This window comes from Bemisia tabaci, chromosome 8 (genome assembly GCF_918797505.1).
Source record: "Bemisia tabaci chromosome 8, PGI_BMITA_v3".
Taxonomy (NCBI): domain Eukaryota; kingdom Metazoa; phylum Arthropoda; class Insecta; order Hemiptera; family Aleyrodidae; genus Bemisia; species Bemisia tabaci.
Window position 1 is genome coordinate 45,869,005 of NC_092800.1, and position 23,238 is coordinate 45,892,242.

The window sequence follows — 23,238 nt, forward strand, 5'->3', positions numbered from 1 at the left end:
CTTCGAAAATGTAAAGGCATTTGCCTCGCACTATGCAAAAAATTCATTAAAAATTGCAAAACAATCCGCACAACCGTATTTGTATAAATAATTATATTGCCTGATTAAAGTTGGCAATAGTTGATTTGGCTGGGTTCCTTTCTGCTTAACGCGGTCCAATTTCCTCGTCTTTCTAATTCCTTTTTCCGATTCTATTCTGGCAAGCTTTTTCACTTCTGAAAAACCAATAGGCATTCTTCAAACACTGCGGCAAATTATTGGGAACTTGAGCACACAAAAAGGAGCATGGTGGTGATCAAAATCCTTTGTAATAGAAGCACAGCAATATGTGTGAGGTGCCAAATGCGAAATCCTGCTCTGCGAATGGAGCTACGGCGCTTTTCCTGTGTAGGTTAGACTGCGCTCCACTGTGCGGGTGGAAACCGCGCTGAATAATCTGACAGTGCGACAGCATCCTCTTGGCTCGCTTCTCGTGGACAATGGTTGGACATATCATCGCATTACCAGTGCAGTGTGACGCTTTTTATTTTTGTTCACTGCCACAGTTGATAAAATAACTGTTCGACTCGATAAAGTCGACTCACAGTGGACCAATTTTGAACTTTTGAGGACTTTTACGTGACGATGGTGAAAGTACCAATCCACGTGTCCCTTTTTGCAACTTTAAAAATCTCCTGTCATATTTGCCTTTCCCGAAAAAAGCCACATCATAATTGTGTACGACGCTTCGTTTGATTAATCTTCGCATTTTACAGTGCGGCCTAAAAATTTATTGCACCCATATATTTCTTCAAAAAACTTTAATATGAGCGGGAGTTTGCAACACTGCAATCGAGACTCGAAGTTTGGTAGTTTGAGTATCTATGTGCGATTCGTGCAAGTTACCGCAACCTCTTTGTAGTTCGCTTTAAAGAAGAATTTTACCACTGTTTGGCGGGTGCAACAGGGTCAATTCCCGGTTCATATCACTTATCTGTTACGTCACAAATTGAAAGGAACAGAAGTTCAGATAAAACGTGTTAGATAAAAAAGAATGATAAACGGGTGTGATACGGTTAAAGGGATGAAGTCCACAATTTTGGATTGCATTATCTTTCTTAAGTAAAGTGTTTCCTTTTCCTTCATTTCCGAATTTTCAAAGAAAACTTCCGAAACCAATTTTTATCAAATTAGCCTGCCTTCTTCAATTCCCTAGACCAATTCCTTGATCAATACTGGGATATATATTTCACATTTGCAGACTCAACATCAATTCCAGTAATGAATAAAATAGACGGGAACAGACACAATATGGAAAAAGAGCTAAGAATAAGATGCGCGAGGATGACGGCGCAGAGATACAATTATTCGTACTTGATGGATGTCCGTGTTGCATATGTAAAATTGAAGGCGCGATGGCGCAGGGCGTGAACTCGCAATGGTGGGCTCTATGTTGCTAGTGAGGTATCGCTCAGCTCAGATTTGGGAGAAAATTTAAAAAATGGGTCAAATTACATCCCTCCTATCTTCAGTTGTGTTGCTCACGTGGTCCTTAAAGTTTCACTACAGATATTTCGAATCATATACAAGAAAGAAATCATATTCAAGATCACCTTGAAAGTATTTCTGTTTGAAACATTTTCAAGGCCGCAAAATGATAATAAATTATACAGACAGTAAAAATAAAAACAACTTTATTTACATTTAAATTCACATATTCACAATTCACATGAAGAGTCCTCATTGTATGAGCAACTCTACGCATAGGCCGAGATGGAATTGAAAGGTCTAGTAGTGCATGGACCTTTTAAATAAAATTTTATAGAAAAATCGAGCTAGGGCCCTTTAAAGCATCTTTACGAGGTAACAGAATGATAGGTTTACAAATAAGAACCAAAAATTTGAGGATTTGACCGCTATAAACGACCCATGAGACGAAATGAATATGTTTTCCCCAAAGAGCGTACGGCATCATATCTACCCCTGGCGTTAATTTATATAATTCACAAATTATGCACTTGGTAGATTCATGTAATGACCTTCACTTTAAAAGCACCCAAGGGTCAGGGTGAAAAAGGGCCTCATCTCACTTATTTTTGGTTCACGAAAGTCAAATTACAATTTTCAGCTACTTCCTCCGTGGTATCTCTGACAAATTTGTACTTATTGTTCCGTAGAATTCTCTTCGTTACTGATATGGAGGCATTACGGTGCCTCCCTGATGAAAATTTGGGAATGCATTAGTATACGATTCGATTATTATCAATCAGTTAGACTAGAATAGAAAACAAAGCACTTATGAAAAAATCTACATTAATGTTCGACATATTTGATCACGCTTCAAGATTTGTAGCAAACGCAAGATGCAAATTTTGAATTAGCAACTATTGCTGCACAGAGGATGCTTTCTGGCCTACCGCAAAAATCGAGGGCAAAGAGGCAAAAAGCGTGATCTTTGTACTCTTTTCTTGTCTCCGCGTCAATTCTCCTTCCTTAGATCAGATAGCACCATAGTCCGCACGTGATATGTGTTGGCAACCTCCCTCCATTTTATAGTGTGAAAATCATTGTACAGGTACTTCTAACGAAACCGATTGAAGGGTCATGTTTCATGAACTTGAGCAGGGACTGGAATTGACATTCCAGGATGATCTGAAAACGGGATAATGGGAATAAACAAAATGCATGAATGAACAAGTCAAAATTGTGCAATTTAAAACGGACCAATCTGTTTAAGAGTCCGGTCAATTTTAGGATTAGAGTTGAAATTAACCCGTTCAGACCAAATTTTGTCATCATTTGCTGTCATAAATTAAGAACGAAAAGATGAAAAAACATGACTCAGCCTGAAGTCAAAAATTGCTTTTATGTCCAATATTAGTAGGTAAAATTGCTTTTAGGTTAAAAATACTGTAGGAAAACATTTTTGGCGGTCAAATTGTTAGGTCAAATGACCTGTAGATAATATTTAAGTCAAACGTGAGGTAACCCTGGTTCCGTTTGGTAGAAATTCGTTCAATTTGGACGTATTTCTATCAAAGAGAACTATGTGCAGGTGAGAAATATGGGGTGTGCTCTAGAAAGGTGGATAAGAAACATTGTGGTCAGTGGGCGTGATTCCTTTTGAAGAATTGGAATAGCGGAATTTTAAATTGAGCAAAGAGAACTACGTGCCAACTAAATGCGGGATATATGAGCCGCGGGCATGGCACGAGAGCGTTGTGGACGGGGCTCATGAGTTAATCACCATTACGACTGGCCCCGACGACGGCATCCATCTCCGTTGACGTCACTGGCGCTTTATTATTCTCGTTCACCCTTACGGCCAGAGAACTGATAAGCACACCCCACATTCCTCACCTCCACATAAATCTCTTTGAAAGAAATACGTTTAATTATTCTCGACGATAGGAATAATTATAGGAATACTAACCAAGGGCGAGGAACTTAGATGAGCTGGCTCTTTAGGAGACTCACACGCAGGTGTCGATATACTGAGACTCCCGCTTGAACTCGATCATCTCGCAGATCTTCTCGCTCTGGTCGGCCTTCTGGTACTTGATGCTGGACTGGACGGAACCGTGGAGTCGGGTCTCGCGCCGGGGCCTCAGGCTGAGGAACCAGAGCCGGGGCATCGCGCACGGGGGTGAGAGCCGCCCGCTACGGATGAGGAAGGCGCTCAGAGCGGCCAGGATGAAGATCCCCGCCACCAGGGAGGTCATCTGGAGCTGCGTCTTGCTCGATGTCAGGGGGTGACCGCCGCTCGTCGAGAAGTGGCACATCGTCTTGATGTGCTCGATCAGGCTGTCAAGTCGGTAGCCGCGCAACCACTCCGGTGAGGTGCATCTGTGTCCACGGAATCAACGAATTCAACGAGTTAATTGGATCAAACGGGGAGGGGGATAAAAAAAGAATTACAATAAGCGAACTAAATAAAATTCATGGGAGAAAACTTTAATTTACATGCGATAACACTGAAAAAATAGTTTTGTTCACACGGCTCCTGCACGTTTTTTGTTACAGCTACAAACGTTTCCGTTGTGGGGACAGAGTACTCTATGTGCTCAGACCGAAGTTTCCTGCAAGTATAACAAAAAAGTGCCTACTTGAACGCTGAAAAAAGTGCAGGAGCCCTGTGAAAAGAAGGCTCTGTCTTCAGCATTGACTATCTTTTGCGTGAATAAGAGACAACACACAAAGTGTCCCGGGGTTTTTAGGAATTTGAAAATTCGAATATTTTGAAGTAACAAAACTACTGACTATCAATTTGAAGGAGAAAATGTGTAGGAAACTGCAATCTTTGTATATAGCATCCTGCGTTTACGTGTTTGCATGTATTAATTGTGTCCACAAAGTAGCTGAAATTGCCCGTCAATCTGTTTGAAGGCACGAGGATGTAGTCAAGCATTAATGAGGCAGCTGCAAATTAACCAGTATCTTAAATATTTGAAAATGTCAGAGCAAGTGAGGCTTAATCGCACTGGAAGGGTCCAAAACTTCACCCAAAAACCTGCTTATTTCTTCATATAGGGTGTTTATCTTTCGTATCGAAAATTTCAGGAAGTCTTGAAAAATTCATGCAGGGAATTTGCACAAAAAATATTTCAAACCATTTTTGAATTAATTAATAAACTATTGAGCTACATTTTGCAACGCAATCATGCTCTGTTCTCTTCATATAGGAGGAGGGGGATTTCTAATCTTACCCGTGCTTGAGGTAGGCCAACTTTTTAACTCGGCTTAAACGAACATAGGTTTCACTCGAATTATTCTTGAATTTACTGTAAAAGTAATTCTAACCTCAGCTAATTCAATTTTGAAAAACTAAAAGATGGGATCCTAATAACGGCAAAGTAAAACTATCGGGAAGTGTGATTAGAGTGCAACTAAGACAATTTTAATTTTTTCTGTTCTTACTTTACTTCCATGAAGAAATCAGGGTCTTCATACGATCGCATCGCTATCAAGGAAATCAACCAGCCCATTTGACAGTCACAATTCCAGGGATTGCTTTGCAAATCCAAATTTCTCACGTGATCCCATTGCGTTACATCCTTCAACAGCGTAGATAGAGCATTATTCCTCATGATTACCTTGAATAAACGAAAAGAAACTGATGATTTGAATTATTCGAGTAATCAATGCTACTGTTAATGATTCATTGGATTGGACGAATTGCAGAATATAATGAATGGAAGGACCAGATTACACCTTTTTTATTTCGGAAAAAGCGTCTAAAATTGAAGAACGGCGCCGTATTTTATGACATAAAATATTGTGTGTAAGTGGAATAAAAACAGACTGCAGCACGAATCCATATTTAGCAAAATTGCGATGGTAGCATTTCGGAATCTTTCTGCTCTAAAACTTAGAGAAAAATATGTTACAAAATATGAGACAAAAAAATCAGTTTTAGAGATCTAAGAAGGAAAATGACCCCAACAATTTTTTGAAACAATTCTAGAATTGGACTAAAATCCGTATGCAAACATGAGAAATAACCATACAGCAACATCACTTGCTGACACCCTTAAAACATGTTTCTTTCCACATTAGCTGTATCCACGGCCTACAAATATTAGAAGACACATCTAGAAAAAGATAGAATAAAAACCGCGAATATTTAGTGTGATACAGGTGACAGTGGCAGGTTTTTATGGACAATTCTCCTTACAAACCAACCGCATAAATTTTGTGATTTTGCTAAGAAATGTTAAAATCATCTCTGGCGCAACAGGACCGTTTCTCGTCGCGAAAATCTGACGTAATACGCTCGCCTTTTTTAGGTATTTTAAAAATCGGAATATAAAGAAGTCCTCATTTAAACTAAATACATTCTAACATTAGGAAATGTAGGTAACATGCGGAAAAATATATGCTAAAAGGAACTATGTGCATCGGGTTCGCATGTAAGATAGTTCCTTTTAGCATAAATATGTCCACACAATCGATGCCTGAGGGCTATAATGCACCCTCAGACGCTGAACATGTCAGGTTGTTGTTCGTGCCCACTCGTTCAAGTCTCTCAATCATTCACTTAATTCTCTGCCTCCCTATCATAAGTTTTCAATTCCTTCCACTCCAACGGGGAAGCGCCTCTCAGGGTCTTAAACAGTTAGGTTTTTATATTTTTGAAGCAGCTACGATTACCAACAACTATGCTCGAAATATAGGGTTGTTGAATTGGAAACATTTTCACGCCAGGTTAAAATCAGTGCAGAAATCAAACAGTCTTTGTATTGAGTCAGGATTCGAAACCGTTCAAATACGAGGAGTCGCGAGCCGGCGAAACGCGTCCGCAATTTAACTAATTTTTATGTGCAAGTGAGTTGTACAATTTTATTTGAACGTTCAAATACTCAGAGAAAAGCACCCTAGATGTTCCTCGCAACTTAATTTCAAAAGGAATTTGAGTATTGCTTCTTGCGAGTCGAATGACAGTCGCGGAATGACCTGAGATAGGGCTATTTTAATTTTTTGTCAGGCTCTACGATTAAATGGACGTATTTATGCTGAATGGAACTATGTACAAGTAGAAAGATGGGGTGTGCTCGTTAGTGCTCGGGCCATAAGAATGAATGGGACTTTAAAAGCGCCAGTGACGTCAGCGGCAACGTACAAGGAGCCACGACGAGGAGATCTTTAACTCATGAGCCCTGTCCACAACGCTCTTGTTACATGCCCACGACTCACGAGTTAGCGCTCAGTTCATTTTGATTTAATGGAAAATCCCGCACTTCCATTTTCTCAAAAGGAACTATATCCACTTTTACATTGTTTCTTATGCAGCTTCCACGAGCCCACCCCATCTTTCCACTTGCACATAGTTCCTTTTAGCATAAATACGTCCAATTGTAGGGGCAGACGCATGTTGTACTGCTTAGAGAAAAAAAAGGAGGTGTTCGCATTTCGGGCATCTTGGAATTTTTTTGATGACGTAGATCGGTACAGCGACGTTTATCATCGATTTTCTTGGAAACGGTGTAATTTATTGAAAAGAGTCATTCTATAAAAAGTGCTTGAAATTATATCATGAGTTGATTTAAGCAAAAAATGGGACACTATGGTCCTTTTTCCTACTTCGAATTCCGGATTTCGCTGGTCAGGTTGTACCGACCTACGTCATAGGGTAAACAAACCTCAAGATGCAAACACCTCCTTTTTTTCTCTATGGTTGTACTGACCTCCTCCGGTGGATGATGGAAGAGATGCGGGCCGACGTCGGTGAGGACCGGGTTGTAGGAGCAGACGAACCTCCTGAGATTTGTGAGATGGACGAAGGACCTGGCCTGGATCCGCCTGAGTCGGGACATGCCGCTCATCTCGAGGTCCTCCAGCTTGCCCAGGTCGCTCAGGTCCCCGGCGCTCACCTCCATCATGAGATTGTCGTTGAGGTTGAGCGAGGTCAGGGTCCGCCGCAGCTCCCCGAGCTCCGAGGGATCGCCTCCAACTTGTTCCCGTTCAGGTACAGCGTCTGGATCGGGGTGTGTCGCAGCATCTCCCCCGGGATCTTCTTCAGTTGCGTGTAACCCATGTCCAACCACTATCAAGAGATTTGAATTTGAATTTAATTTATTTTTGTTTTAGTACAGAAGTATATTCAAAGCTTATAGACAAATAGGTAACAAAAAAAAAAACAACAAGAAACGAAAATACCCAAAAATAAAACACCCACTAATGACACATGGACATTGTTTCGCGTGTAGCCTCTTTGTTTGATTTTATTTTATTTTGTTTCATTTTTCCCTTTTTCCCTTCTCTTTATTTTTTTCCCGTTTCCCCTCGTTTTTCTCATGGAAAAAATGAAATTGCTGCTTTAACAATTCTGTAGTCAAAACAAGTGCCCGACATGTTTCAATGTAGATTTCACAATAAAAAAATGTCAATTTAACCACCCTCAAGGTTAAGTAAGCTTTCCACTATTGCAAAATGGACATTTGGAACATGTCGGACATATTCTTTAACAATTTAATTGTTAAATCAGCAATCCGTGATTTGCCGCAAGCAATTAGCAATATCCGGCAATTTTCAAAGGGATTGTTCCGATAAATCGCAATAATACGCAAGGACTTGAAGATAATTTCATGGGCCTTTGAAAGTACGATCTCGACTTGGAGCGCCTTCAATTTTTCGTGATGCTCTACGCTTTGTTGCGGAGTTAGTTTAGTTGCCCCTGGGAATTCACTACACACTCTCCTGGGTTTGAGTGTGCCTGTTACCATACCACATGTTTATGCAGCACTATTTACTCTACGAGCAAAGTCACTGGTACTGTAGTCTTGTTCCTTTTATTGCTGAGTTGTCAGTTTTTCTTTGGTGATTTGCATATTGCTGGTGACTGCTGATTACTTGCGATTTACGCAATTTTCACGAGGATGATTTTCCTTGAGTTTTAACTTAGGATTATCCCCTAAAATTGTGAAAGTACCTCAATTTTTTGGATGATATGGACATTTCCAATTAATTTCTGTAATACCACAACTCAAGTAGGGGTAGTGCGACAAAATTTAGATTAGTAATCTAATTAATTGGGGTATTGCCACGGTTAATTGGAAATATCCAAGCTGGGACTTATACCTCCTACCTCTTTGTGCTGTGAAAGGTAGCAGCTTAGTTTCAGAATTTTTCTCTTGTCCTTTTCCATCTCACTACAATCCTTTTCTATCGAAACCTCAGCTTTTTGTGATTTTCTCTTCTCTTTTTCATGTAACGCTTTATCAAGAACTTACTGTCAAGCTATTATTGATCGTTATGATATTCCATTTAACGTCCAACTAGTCAAACGCTTCTTTGCTCATGAAATTTTCTGTGACGTCCTTATTACTATAAAAGCAACCGTCTCCCACATTTTCGGCCTTCCGCCTGTCAGTCTTTTTGGAGCTCATAGCTTGTGATTTCATCTTTGTCATTCGTTGTCCGATCGCTTTCACACCCACGGCGCTACCCAAAATTGCGCGTTCCGCGATTCTTCATATTACAGTTGGTTTCCGGTTTTCTCTTTCTTTTGCGCAACTGTATCTCCGAGAGACGAAATCCCGAATAATTTTGCGATGCGAAATAATAAGGTGAGAAGAGTTTAAGGGATTTAATTTAATTGTAGCGCTTAAAGTTCGCCTTACTACTAATTTATGTTATTATCTGTTACGAGATCGACTTATCATCATTTTTTAACTCAAAATTTCATCGGATTTTTGTCACACGTTGCACGTTGAAAGTAAAAAAATATTGAAAAATTCCAACCGCTGAAAGAGTAGATAAAGTATCAAATAGGTATGAAACTTCGCACCGTTCCAATGAAATTCATTCTCTGCGGCATTGATCCCTCCCCAAAGAATTAGACGGTTTTAACCGAAATCAGCCTACCTGCGTTTCATGCTGTCTAATTCGTCATCCCTCTACCGTAAGGGCGTATCCGTGTGAGCCCCGTTTTCCACATAATTCAATCCCTCCTGAGGCTCACGCATAGAAGCAAGTACTCCAATGTGCTAGAGGGCTGACGAATTTCCTTTCATGTTATAATTTGTTTGATAACTGAACTACTTAACGCCATTCTGCGAGGACATCAAGGTCCAAAAATTAAAAGAAATAGTATTTCAGTTAAAAACTGAACGGTGCTAGGTCATTTTTCCTAATTTTTTCCCTTGTCACAAGTTTCCCATTACTTTTTTCAACCCCATTTTTTTATCCCATTACAGTGAGTCCTACGAGTGAGATGTCCTACCAGCTTTCTTCCTCCCCTGAGTTAGGGTACAAGTCCTAATTGTACCTGATACTTTAACATGATTAGAAGAAAGGAAAAAGTTCTCAGCCTTATCTTGCAACTTTTATTGGTTTCTAGGAGAAACCCTCACTATTTTAACGTATATTTTTCATATTTACTGATCGATTAATTGGACGTATTTCTGCTGAACGGACGAGTAGGAAATGTGGAGTTTGCTCTAGAAAGGTGGATAAGAAACAAAGTTAAAGTGGGCGTGATTCTCCTTGGAATAATGGAACAATCGATAAATGGAAAAGTGGAAAAATGGAAAAAATGGAAAAATGGAAAAGCGGGATCTGACATTCTACCAATGCGGCACTCATGAGCCGTGGGCATGGGAAAAGAGCGCTGTGGACAGGGCTCATAAGCTCGTGCCGACCAAGAGGGACAACATAGACGACTTCGTTGCCGCTGACGTCACTGGCGCTTTATAATTCCCACTCATTCTTACGGCTCTCGATTAACGAGCACACCCCTTCTTTTCCATCTGTCTCTAGTTCCGTTTAGCAGACATCCAATTGAAATTAAGATGAATCGGAGAAAAATTCAGTGACATTTTCAGTTGTAGATGAATGTCTTGAATTTTCCTAGTGAAAATATAATTTGCGAGGAAGAATTTTTCAATGCTGAATTGTAGTTATGTTCTTTTGTGAGAGAATCGACGAATTATGTCCAACTATATGACCAAGAATTTTAATTGTATTAAAAATACATTTATCTATTTCCGCCCAATCAAGGTGTAGCTGGTATTATGCAACTCAAACCCACAAAAAATGACTTCCATTTGGAGGACTGTACCTTAAGTCTGGACAAAGTGGAAAAAGCTAGTGTCGTGGTGTGGTCGACGATTTTGATGGGGTTGTTGTCCAAGTCGAGTTGCTCCAAGAACTGAAGATGCTCGAAAACGCTTCGGCTCAACGAGTGAATTTGGTTCCCGCTCAGATTCAGGATTTTCACCGAGAGCGGCTCGTACAGTTCCCGACTGAAAGCTCCGCGAAACACATCAGGATTCAGCGCCTTCCCTACGAAAAAAACATTGATTTAAAGAGGCCTCAACCAGGCATACGGGTATTGATATACCATCAGCAAGGGATATACTATCAGCAAGGGATATACCATCAGCAAAGGATATACCATCAGCAAGGGATATACCATCAGCAGGGGATATACCATCAGCAAGGGATATACCATCAGCAAGGGATATACCATCAGCAAGGGATATACCATCAGCAGAGGGGGGAAGGGGGAGGGCAGGTATGTTGGAAATGAGAGAGAGGTCCGAGGAGGAGGACAACTTGACCTTAGTACCAAACAAACAGAGAAACTATTCATCCCAATTTCTCTGTATGCATGTACGTACTTAGTAATCTTCCGGAGTGAATGATCCGTTGCGAAGGATATGGTTTTGATTCTCTCAAGTAGTTATAGGTTCTCTCGTTACGTATGTAGCTCGGTGATTTTGTTTGTAGTAGTTCAGTTAAATTTTTCAAAATGTTGTCTATCCTTGTAGAATCTAGATTCTTGCCATTTGCAGCGAGTCTCTCTCACAAAATTTAGGGGGAAGGTGGAGGCCGTTGTTCGCGTATTTAATGACCGGCGGCAGTCAACACGATCAGTTCTTTGGTTTCTCTCAACTTCTCTGCTCTTCTAGTTTTGGAAGTCAATTTCGCAAATTTGATTGACTCATTCAGGATTTTGCGAAAGAAATCCCAATTCGCCGGCCAGGTTGGCCTGGTGGTCAGCGCGTCTGACTCTAGGTCAATAGGTCCCTCAGTGGTGGCGACAAATTTTCATGAAACTGACGAGTGGATCTGCAGAAACAGATTCCACTCGGCCTCAATCCCTGAAAAATTGAACGCTTGGAGCATGGATGTGCACTAACCCTAACCCGATGCTCATTTAAGGTTGCAGAATCCTCAAATGGATTAAACACCTCAAATAACTTTAAAAAGAAAAGAAAAAGAAAAAAAGATAGCCTAATCCGTTGTGGAATCGGTGGCTTGACTCTTGCGCTTCAGGATGATTTGTCAGTTTGCCAGTTGATTTGAGTATAGTAGTTGAATTACAAGTTGCATTAATTTTATTTGAGTATAGTAGTTGAATTACAAGTTGCATTAATTTTATTTGAGTTGTATTTTGCGTGGAATAAAAGGTTGAGGTTTATTTGTCTGCTTAGGTAATAGTTCTAATTCTAACAATGAATTTTGGTATTCTTTCTTGTCCTCACTAGGTGAGAAATAACATGTATAAATTACAATATTTTTCCATTTAATAGATACGATATTGTTGCCATGTCTTTTTCTGTGATTCTTCCTATCATACTACAATTTGACTACACTGCTACATTTTAAGCGTGCCAGTAGGGCTCGCTTTTTGAAATCACTCGGATGTACCATAGTACAGCACACAGATCAACCAATGCTATTCAACGGGTCGTCCAAATACTTTTTTCCTCGAACCCCTTCTTTGTCTTTGAACCATTACACTGTCAAGCCCTGGTGGTCTTTTACCAAAAAATCTAATGAACTGCTAATTGGAAACCATTGAGAACATTTTTCTGTCAAAACCGTATTATTCAATTTGACAGGAACCTCATAGGAGCTTTCTTACGCTCGGAGGACTCAACTCTAGAACCTTTTTTCCCGCCAAAACTCTATAGCCAATGAGCGTCTTGCACTGTAAGTGCAATCTGTGATGAGCCTCGTGACTCATTATACTATGTACTAACCATGGCCCCTGCCGAAATCCACTTAAACCACTACAGTTATCTCGCGATATAGCTTTGGGTGTCCGGTTTCGAGCAAGGCAATAAAAGACGGCGAGGCGATTAACCGATTAACCATTCACCGTGATGCCAGGATCCACCAAATTTTCTCAAAAATTGTTTTCCGTCTATTTAGCGAGTTTTTCTTTACTTTCCGTTGAAGTACAAATAAAAAGAGACCTCATTTGTATACAAATCGGCCGAATAGGAGAGAAGTTACAGTTCGAAATCCAAAGAGATTAACTGAACGCGATTTCGATGCACGGCAGTTCGCCCAAATCACGGTCGTGCGCAAATGCCGCATATCAGCTTAAAATCAAGATAATTGGACGGAATCTTTAAAATTAATTTACATTCAACGTTCATGAATCAATATTTTCTCCCAAATTTAGCAAAAAGTACCAATTGATGCAAAAAGCAAAGACGTGAAAATAAGAGGTATTTGTCCAACATTTCAGTTATTCGGCACGCTTTTCCAACATACTCATGTTGGATTTTTTCTTCTTGTTTTTTTTGGTTCCATAACTAGTATGAGACCAGCGTTTTCTTCTATCGAAAGTTGTTTAAACATATTGTGTGCTGAGGGTCTACCATCTAAATTACAAACTAAGGCAGTGAATTCATTACATGTATTTGAAAAAGAGGTATGATCGGATTCATCAGTTACTTGATCTCTTGCCGTTTGAATATTATTTCTAGTTGTGTCATTTGTGTTGATAAAAGTGTGAAATCTGTCATCTCAATATTCTGTTCTTCTAATTGTAGGTGCTTATTTACGTATTTAAGGTATACCTCCACATGTCAGTCATTTCATCCACATGTTCTGGAACTTTTGTTCTATGCATTACAGTATACCGGGTAGAATATACTGGTTGGTAGATGTTCTAGATTGTCTGGGATCTTCTTCCTTATACAATTTGTACATTTTTTAACATTTTTACATTCATTAATTTTACGTCTGGTTTGCCCGCATTTTAGGCAGAGAGGTTCTTGTTTAGAGTTTGGATAGTTTTTGATTTAGTAGAATGGATCTAAACAAATTAGACAAGGTGTGATCAGTATGATCGGTTCGGCCTGTGCCATTCCAGAATAACTTCTCAGGAAAAATTCCTTCTGTTCTACAATTGTTTTAAGTGCAAGTAATTGCACTCTCGTGTACAGCGCCACTTTTCCGGGGAAGTTATTAAGTTCTTTTTCCTAAAAATATTTATTTTTTCGTCTAATCCCTCTCCGATTGTCTCATTTATTCTATTCAAAATCTGTGTCCCGCTCATGTTTTCTGGAATCGGACTTAGTTTGATTACTTCGGCTCTAATTACTTCTTCGACTTAAACGCCCTCGTCTGAAATTTTCCCTCTATTACTTTTGACAGTTTTTTTATCATTAGTCAGAATTTTTACATATGTTTTCTACCCGTCCTTTGTTGAGTTATTAGCAATTATTTTCGTATTCTCAGTAAGAAGTGCTATTTTTTCTAGTCGAGTTCTTAAAAGTTCTGGTTCAATTTTTTTCCTGCTATTTTCAAGGTGAAAGTGATGGTCATTTCATTTTCTTTAGTCATATCATTTTTAAGCATTCCATCATACAATTTTCTGGGTTGAATCAGCGGAGAGAATGGAGATTTTGCACGTGTGAGGAATTTGCGATTTGACTGTTGATTCTTAAGTGAAAGTTAGCGAGGAACACGATGGTGCCACTGGTTTTCTCTGAAATCAACTCCCAAGCTCAAAAAAAGCTCTCAAGTTGAGGTCAAAATGGAGGGGATATCCTGCGCTATCCTGAGAATCCGCTTCTGCATCAAGACAAACTCTCCATGCAAAGATAGAGAGCAAATAAATTGACAGGGCTGCCACTTTACTTGGGCAGGGCCGGATTTACTTACTTGCCGCCCATGGGCCGCCTGTATTTTGCCGCCCTCTTCTCATTCGTTTTGAAGCATCAATAAAAACCATCAAGAGAACGTGCCGGAGGGGGAGAGGCGTATAAGACGCATTTACTCGTGTTGGTCACATTTTTTGCGAAAGACCTCTCAACACTACTGGCAAAAGTTCACGGAACTTGGCGCGAAAGTTAAGTTCCGCAAACCTATCTCTGTATGGACAAGGTCCTCCATTTATAAGAAATGAACCAAAAAATTATGAAAGAACAAACATAAATGTGGTTTAATAATTTTAACTTCCGCCGCCGCGCCGCGCTGACCGCACTGTGTTTGGCGCAATGCATGAATTATTCCTACAGTCTTACATGCGCTGATATGTGTTACATGCCGACCGCCGCGCCGAGAGTTTCTCCTTTTCATCTCACGTTCTCGTCATCATTGCTCTCTGCACCGCGCCGTTCCAGGCCAAATGCCTTGTTCGGTTTCTCTCTTAGTCTTAACTCGACTAATTAAAGGTGCTGTCTATTGTATCACAGAAGGATGACAAAATTAGAGATATACTCTCAGGAAATGAGAGATTTTGTCACCTTTTCTCGTTCGTAATTTTTTTTCTAAATCCGATTTTTCTTAATAGCTACATTTAAAAATATTGCAAAATTTGCCGCCCCCTAAATTTGCCGCTATGGGCCGCGGCCCATGTGGCCACCCCCTTAATCCGGCCCTGTACTTGGGGACTCTAAAATTGAAAACACGGCATCACTGCTAATGTACGTATTTGCTCCCTATGTTTGCATGGAGAGTTTGTCTTGATGTAGAGGTGGACTCTCAGGATGGCGTGGGATATCACCTCCATTACAGCCTCAACTTTGAGAGCTTTTTTGAGCTTGGGGGTTGATTTCAGTGAAAACCAGTGGGACCATCGTGTTTCTCGCGAACTTTTACAGAAGAATCATAGTCAAACTGCAAATCCCTTACACATATGCAACATCTCCATTCTCTGTTCAACGCTCTGCCGCCATCTCTTTACGGGACGCCCCTGTCGCTTCATCCTAGGCGGTACCCTCTCCTCTCACATGCTTTGCAGAAGTCCATGCTAGCATAACTGCCTGGACATGACAGAAGTATCATATTCTATCGGAGAAATTAGCTTGTTGTCTCTAGAGTACCTGTATAGGGAGAGTACCGACAGATCGGTTCATGGAGGGCTTAGGGCCGAAAAGTGCAGCCACCCTTCTAACCAACTTCTAACGCACAAAATTTCACTGCCAGTCTGCAGATTCCAATTCTAACCAAGATGGCCAAGAATGTACAGAAATGAGCGTTCTTCCGCGAAATTGAGTAAATTTATGCAAAAACTGAGTCAAACACGTGCTTAATAAAGGACGGTTCGTAACAATAGTATCAGTAAATCGCTCTGGATAATTGAAATTCATAGGTTGGCTGCCCTTTTGGGCCCTAACTTTATTCGCGGAGGCATCGGTGAAGGCCTGATGGACTTTCGGAGTTTCAGATCCGTCGGTACTTTCCCTATACAGGTACTCTAGGAGAAATGAGCTTGCTGTCTCACCTGTGATGAGGTTATGGCTGAGGTCGAGCTCGTGGAGGTTGGTGAGGTTGGTGAATGCCCCTGGGAGGATCTCCTGGATGAGGTTGCGGCTGAGGGAGAGACGGCGGGCGCGTGGGAGGTGCGGGAAGACGCCGACGGTCCTGATGGCGTTCGAGTCGAAGCTGAGGGTGAGCTCGATCTTGGGCTTGGCCAGGAGCTCGGCGAAGGTGGCGTGCTGGAGGAGCCAGGTCCCGAGCCCGGCCGTCGAAGCCAGCGCCTTGCCCGAGCAGTTGAGCACGACCGCCCGCTCCAGGTGCCCGAACCCCGTGTCGCTGTAGCAGTCGAACGCGAACGTGTCTTCGCTCGCCACCCACCCGCACAGCAGCACCGGGATCGCGACGCAAGTCGTCAGTAGCCCCGTCAACTCCATCTACAACGAGAAAGAGAATCAAAATACCTCTGCGGGCTCGTTGTTGAAACCGATACACACGGAGAAAAAAAACCTCGTGCGTGGGACCCAAAGTTTAGGTCATATGGATCTCTGAAGTTTTCAGATTGAGCATCTGAACACTTTAGGTCTAGCTGTCGAGGTTCGGATCACACATCTGAAATTTCAGTTCTTATATCTGAAGTACTTCAGACGTGAGAGCCGAAGTTTTTCGGATGTGAGAACCGAAGTACTTCGGATGTGAAAACCGAAGTACTTCAGATGTAAGAACTGAAGTTTCAGATGTGTGATCCAAACCTCAGCAGCTAGACCTTAAGTGTTCGGATGCTCAATCCGAAAATTTCAGAGATCCACAAGACTTAAACTTTGGGTCCCACGCACGAAGTTTTTTTTCCGTGCAAAACTGTAGACAAAGAAGACGAAAGGGATATGAGAGGATGCTATTAGTGGAAGCGAGTGGCTACAATAGACAAAGGACGTAGGTAATGGACTAACTAACAGCGACCCACGACAGACCCAATAGTCAGTCCATCATTAACTCCCTTAGTCTATAACAAACACTCATTTTATCCAATAGAATCGCTCCACAGTCCTTATTTCTCCTTTGTCTATAGCGTTGTCTATCTTCTCTAATCAGCCCGCTGCCGTCCCATGGGAAAACACTGTATGAGCCTTTTCATGCTGCTAAATTTCCTTTGATAAAATACGAATTTTTTGGTGAATGGGCCTGTTGCATGCAAGAGATACAGCCGTGTGAATAGACTTTTAAGAGGTTAAATGACACGAAAATTACGATGGTCACATTAAAAAAGTCTGAAATACACTCCTTACTGCGCAATTTGCGTTTTTAGGAACGCGCTTTTTCAAATTTCCCGCGTCTGGGGGCAGTTTTCTAACGGAAACAATTAACGGCAACTCGCGGCTATTTCCGGTCAACTAAAACTGACAACATAACCTAAAAATCGGAGCTCGTGATATCGTGAAATGAAATGTAGAAGGATTGCGTTGGATATTTAAAAGTTGATCAATTTGGTTACCGCATAAAGCGTATATGGACCACTATAAGAGATCACGTTGGGTTTGTAAACAAACTGAAGGAAAAAATAACAACAACAACAACGACTCGGCATCTTCCGGAAATCACCGAGCCCGCCGTTTGCTCGTTTCCGGTGATTAGAAAACTGCCCTCAGACGCGGGAAATTTGAAAAAGCGCGTTCCTAGCAACGCAAACTGCGCAGTAAGGAGTGTATTTCAGACTTTTTTAATGTGACCATCGTAATTTTCGTGTCATTTAACCTCTGAAAAGTCTATTCGCGCGGCTGTATCTCTTGCATGCAACAGGCCCATTTTAGAATATTTTTTCTCCATTTTGTCAGAGAATTCTATTTGCCATCAGGTCTAAATTGTCTAAAAATTTCAAGTGAATATATTCATAACTTTCCTTCAAAATAAACATTTTATCGGAGGAAATTCGGCAATTTTCGAATGTTCATATGACGTTTTTCCCAAGCACGGCAGCGTTGGCGAAAGGCCAACTATGGAGAGTTGATCGGAGGAGAAACCAAAATTAAAATGATGCTACTTAACATTCTGGATGTAAAAAAGTGTGCAACACTTTACAAAACGTTTAGTTAACCGGCACGGCAGTTTTTATAGCAATGTCAAGATGTATAGAGCTTTGTGAGTTTTCGCACACTTTATGACGTCCAGAATGTTAAGTTAGCATCCCTTTTTTTCGGTGGAATAATGCGAAAAATTCGAAGGAGCATCAATTTTGACATATTTAAAAGTAGATAGGAAAATTAAAAAATGAAATACGGAATCGATGGCCGAAGTGCGAAACCACGTATCTTCATCGCAATGTTTTACAATTTCCGCTCATGATTTATCTTTTCGAAGAGAAACAAGCCAACTTTAGAGCTTGAACTGTAGACAGAATATTCTCCTAACAGCGAGGAGGGAGAATCTCGGAAGTTTCCCTTCGGAAAGCTTTCGTTGGATTCATAGATTTTTTTTTTCCGAAGGACGAATCAATAACAAAAAAGGGTAGTGTGGTTTGAACTGTGGACAAGCATTCTTTAAAATGCAAGTGCAATCAACAATGCATCAACAACGCACAATGACAACGACGACAATCAACAGCGCAATCAACTTATGCATTGTGCATTTGTCAGTTCATTGAACATTTTGTCCAAATTATTTCAACTATTTTCACAGAGGTCCCTCCAGGCTCCAATGGTTCCAAAGTTCCGCAAGATACTGAGCAGATATGAGAGCAGATATGAAGAAATTGGCGAAGGAGCAACCTTTCTAAAGTCTTAAATCCAGGACCTTATCCAAATTGAGTCAAGAGGGGGTCTTCTTCAATACACCATACCGAGAATGTTTTATTGGTTTTGTGCTTCTGTGGGCATGGTTAGGCATGGTTTGGTAGCTTGGAAGAAACGATCTCCCGCCTTGGAGATAAAACGGTTCTCAATGTTGATAGGTCTCCTCATAGTTGTATAGGTCTCCTCAGACATGCTAGGTTGTTGTCTATCCTTTTCATTCCATGTTCTTCAGTTTTTTTGTTTGTTTTTTAAAATTATTTTGTGTTCTTGTACAAACACTATATTTACGGTGTAAATTGCAATTTTCTCAGCTGTAGATGACTTCATATTGCTCTTAACCTAAGGGCTTAGAACCATTTTTTTTTTTATCCGTATGTCAGAAAATACATAGTTACGACGTAATTATTATCCCTGCGCCGCTCTAGATGATAATTTAATTAACTCACCATTAACAATGAGGTATCTTTCCGAAAGGTAACTTTGTACAATGGCAACTATATAATTTGGTACAAGGTTTTTAACGAGACTGTCAATTACATCCTTCCACCTCAAACTATTGAATGCATTCTTAACATCAATCCCTATGAGGCAGAGGGATTGTCTCTATTTAAGGGGGACGATTCGATTGTCATCATAAATTTAGAACTATTTTTGTAAATAAAAATATCCACCTTGCACGCCCGTTTTCATTTTTCTATCTCGTCTTTATACCTTCCACATTCATACATACAATTTGAAAAATAAGAATATAGAAATAAGAGAAGATAAGTGAGGTAAGCCATGGAGAAACAAAAAAAATACAAAAATACGAAAAGATAAAATAAAAGTAAAAGTAAAATGGCATCTGAATTAGAAAAAATGGCATTGCTTTATGACTAACATGTCAATGCAAACTATAATCTTTGACAATTTAACAGGATAGTGACAATAGAGCTACCTGTAAGGTGGTTTCTTGTGAATGTCTTTACTAGAGCTCAAGACTTCGTATAAATAGGCGCTTCAGCCGTCTTATCTTGGGGTCGACGTTTCCCATGCAGTGAAACTTTCACGTTAAAGTTTCAGGTGCAGCAGGTGATCAGGATTAAAGGCTGGAAACAACCTCTTTACACCCGCTCCCACCCAGTTTAATGGTGCTTTCCTCCACGTCTATTCAAGTTAATGTCCGTGTTTTAGTAATATTTTAAAGACTTTTTCACAAAAAATCTACCGAAAAGCTCCGTGGAGAAAAGGAATCGCGGATAATCGAAGCTCGGATAAGCGAGACTCTACTGAGTAACAGTTTTACGTGTTGGAGAAGTTAAAACATGCCTAGAAATGGACTAACTATAAGCCGATCGATACACGATGCATTTGAGTGAGATTCGAGGCAGCTTGAAACGCCTTCAATATTCCATGACGCAGAATGCTATACCCACATACGACGAGGCGAACAATCAATTGCGAGCGCAAGTCATTGCTTGCTGATGTTTGGGATGTGTGAATCAATCGAGCACGTATGAGTGCACGGTTGAAGTTGTGCATGTGCGTATACGTTCCATTAAATTGTCTATGGAGATAGACAACCTAGTGACTTAGTCCACGGAGACTTGTAAGTCTAGAGGCGGGTTCAGCAATTTAGCAACACCGGAAATCCTCCATGTAAACCTATGTTAAATAATCGCTTCTTGTCGGAGCACCTGGCCCCTTTAAAAATCGATACGTTTTCATGGGTTTAAAGGGAGAAAAACAATGTTGCCAATTTGCTGGATCCGCCAAAATAAAAATTAGATATTTAAATGTTTTTTCCCCCGCAAGTCCATTTTTCGGACTGCATATTTCAATTTCTCACACCTTCGATTCAATCTGATATATCTGAACAAATTCTGTCGCAAAATAATGGTACAACTCTCCTCCCTTCTTTGGTATCAATTCTCGTCGACGGTGAAACATGAAAAAAATGCCATTTTCGACCGCGGTTTTTCAAAATCTTCATTCCACTTTTGACAGATCACAGGAGAACGAACCAAAACTGATGCTTAAAAATTTCACAGAAGGAGAGAAAACAGGGAACAAAAAAATTACATTATTTTTACATTTAATAAATAAATCATGACAGGAAGTTTGCAGCGTCGCAAAGCGAGATTCGCGTATTTTCAGTGCCGACGACATGCATAAAATGCCAATTCATCGATTGCTAAATACCGATGATTTTGAAGTAAGCATATTATACAACATAATGTCATTAAAATACTTTCAGAATTCATAATTAACTTTCCAGGAAGCAGCAACGAATGGTATGCATTAATGCATTATTTGATAAAAGCTTCCATAAAGACTGCAGACAATGTTTTGCTTTTTTTTTTATTAGAAATAAAAATGAAAGATACCGGCATAAGTGTACACTTTGAAGTGCACATATCAGAATAGACACCTTAATTGCAATGATCATGCACTGGCAAACAACCTGATTTTTCCTTCTCTCGAGACCGAAGACAAATCAAGTCGACGCACATTCAACTGACAGTCGAGGCTTCAATGACTCGTCCACGCTACTGACCTTCCTTCGCATGCGTAACTCGCAATCGTCCAGTATCTTATGCGGAATTGAAGAACAGTTTGCAGGACTGATTCTGAGCGACGATTTTATAAAACGTGTTTTTTCCTCCTCTCTCCGAGCTTCAATCTACGATTTTGCAGGTTAGCATGGCTAATCAAGAATAAGACAGGCAGGTTTGATAGGTTGGCGCTGTATCGAGATATCGACGGTGAAACTACCAAACCACGTATCTCGTTTGCAATGTTTAAAAGTCTACGCTTACATTTTATTTTTTTGAAGTAGACCAAATCAATATCATTCCTTGAAATTTTCACGGAATTTTCTCCGCATTAAGAGGAAAAATCACAGAAATTTTCAAGACTGGATGTTAAGTAGTTTTTCATTTAAAAAATAAAGTATGACAGGAAGTCTGCGACGTCGCAAACCAAGATACGTGGTTTGGTAGTTTCACCGTCGATATGCGAATTCGCGAAAAAATGGATTACATTTTGCAATAAGGAGCCACTATTTCTGGCTCATTTTAGAAACATCATATATGCCATTGATTTCCCTATGCAGATACGTGGTTTTATGGATGAGCCAGAGATAGTGGTTCCTTATTGCAAAATGTAATCCAAATATCGATGACTAAAGTGCAAAATCGCGAGTCTTCATTGCGGTGATCCACAATTTTCGCTCAAATTTTATTTTCTGGAGAAAAACAAGCCAACCTCATACCTAGAAATGTATCCGGAAAATTCTACTGAGAAAGAAGAAAAGTCAATGAAGTCTTCAAGAAGTTACGTTGACTAGTTTTCCGAAGAAATAATGCATGACAGGAACTCTGTAACTTTGTAAACGGAATACGTGATTTCGCTCATTCTTCCATCGTTATATTTTGTTTACCTCTTATAGATATGTACTATACTTTCTGCTCAGTTAAATTCTCCCTTATACTCCGTTCAGATAAACGTGCCTCAACAAAAATGCGAAGGCAAAATATGAAAACACTCCATATGCCCAGTTTAAAGTGCAGTTTTGATACTCAGTATTCATCTTTACAAAAGTTTTGAGCATAGAATTACCCTAAATCTGTCCTCTGGATTAAATTTCATTTTTTTCCGTGCAGCCAAATCCATGTGTTTTATATAGATAGGTTCCATTTAAAAAAGTCCAAAGTAGTGGCTCCAAATTGATCGGTGATATTCACATGTAAAACATGATTTTTGAAAAACCTACCTAAACTGAACAAAAAAAAATAAATAGTAAAAAAGGAGAAAAAAATAAGAATATTACGAAAAATTATGGGGGAGCGCATTTTCATGAATACAAACAGTGAATCATTTTAAAGTAGTGGCGATTGAATTTTCAAAGCGCTCAAAAATAAAACACTTCCTTACCTCCTATTGGCCGAATCCTCCCTGCAGAAGAGCAGAGCTGCTGCTCCTGGCGGAATTCCTCGTAAACTCGATCCCCACCACCACACGACGATCCCAAAACAAATATAACACTTGAGACTAAAGTGGAAAAGTATTTTGACCTGGTGAGACACCATCAAAATTCAGCGCACCTTTTATGACGTCACATTTTAAGTTGGATGTTATGCTCGAAACGCGGCACTCGCCCGAATTCCCCGTGCAAAAACGACGTATCTCCGCAGAGGAAGGCTCGCACCGACCCGGCCGTGGGTTTTCAAATTTCGACGAAGAGACCGAACATGTGCGCGCAGAGTCATCGCTGGAAAAAAACGACGTTGGTTTAAGAAATTTCAGCGGAAAACGATGAAGGCGGAATTGTGAGGAGGATGAAGAGTAAAAGTTAAGAGCGACCAAGCTGCGATGCCACTGTCACGGCGACACATCTCTGAGCTTTTATCTCGGTGATAATGCGACTTTAGATAGCTGGCGCTGCGCTGCGCTCACCTGAGCTTTGCTATTTGAACAGGCGAAAATAAGTTGGAGCCCCAGTGATTTATCAGTTCGAGTGGCCGAGAAAGCTCCTCGAAGGATTGACTCG

At 40.4% G+C, this 23,238-nt stretch overlaps 1 protein-coding gene and 1 long non-coding RNA gene across 4 annotated transcripts; one reads left to right on the forward strand and one right to left on the reverse strand.

The window, feature by feature from the left end:
• Nucleotides 1-1,656: 1,656 nt before the first annotated feature.
• Nucleotides 1,657-23,119, reverse strand: LOC109043034 (podocan). 3 transcript variants are annotated; one of them, XM_072303410.1, is made up of 5 exons: nucleotides 10,538-10,732; nucleotides 7,164-7,522; nucleotides 4,897-5,072; nucleotides 3,413-3,825; nucleotides 1,657-2,631 (listed from the first exon to the last, which is right to left on the reverse strand). In XM_072303410.1, the coding sequence occupies exons 2-4, from the start codon at nucleotides 7,356-7,358 to the stop codon at nucleotides 3,453-3,455; spliced, it is 744 nt and encodes a 247-aa protein (XP_072159511.1). In that variant the 5' UTR covers nucleotides 7,359-7,522; nucleotides 10,538-10,732; the 3' UTR covers nucleotides 1,657-2,631; nucleotides 3,413-3,452. The 3 variants fall into 3 exon arrangements, with proteins under 3 accessions (XP_072159511.1, XP_072159509.1, XP_072159510.1); XM_072303408.1 differs by lacking the exons at nucleotides 1,657-2,631; nucleotides 3,413-3,825; nucleotides 4,897-5,072 and adding exons at nucleotides 15,950-16,358; nucleotides 22,308-22,466; nucleotides 22,623-23,119 and having other exon boundaries at nucleotides 7,221-7,522; nucleotides 10,538-10,761; XM_072303409.1 differs by lacking the exons at nucleotides 1,657-2,631; nucleotides 3,413-3,825; nucleotides 4,897-5,072 and adding exons at nucleotides 15,950-16,358; nucleotides 22,623-23,111 and having other exon boundaries at nucleotides 7,221-7,522; nucleotides 10,538-10,761.
• LOC140225229 (uncharacterized) lies at nucleotides 8,018-19,384 on the forward strand. The gene is made up of 3 exons (XR_011900372.1): nucleotides 8,018-9,044; nucleotides 10,477-10,799; nucleotides 18,595-19,384. It is a non-coding gene; the product is annotated as an uncharacterized lncRNA (long non-coding RNA).
• Nucleotides 23,120-23,238: the final 119 nt, after the last annotated feature.

Excerpts from the sequence above, each read along its gene's own strand:
- LOC109043034 (XM_072303408.1), bottom strand. The coding sequence starts at position 22,385 with ATGGAACCTATCTATATAAAACACATGGATTTGGCTGCACGGAAAAAA. Across the intron at positions 16,359-22,307 it reads ATCCAGAGGACAGATTTAGG|ATGGAGTTGACGGGGCTACT; the intron begins GTAATTCTATGC and ends TTCTCGTTGTAG. Across the intron at positions 10,762-15,949 it reads CAGCCATAACCTCATCACAG|GGAAGGCGCTGAATCCTGAT; the intron begins GTGAGACAGCAA and ends TTTTTTTCGTAG.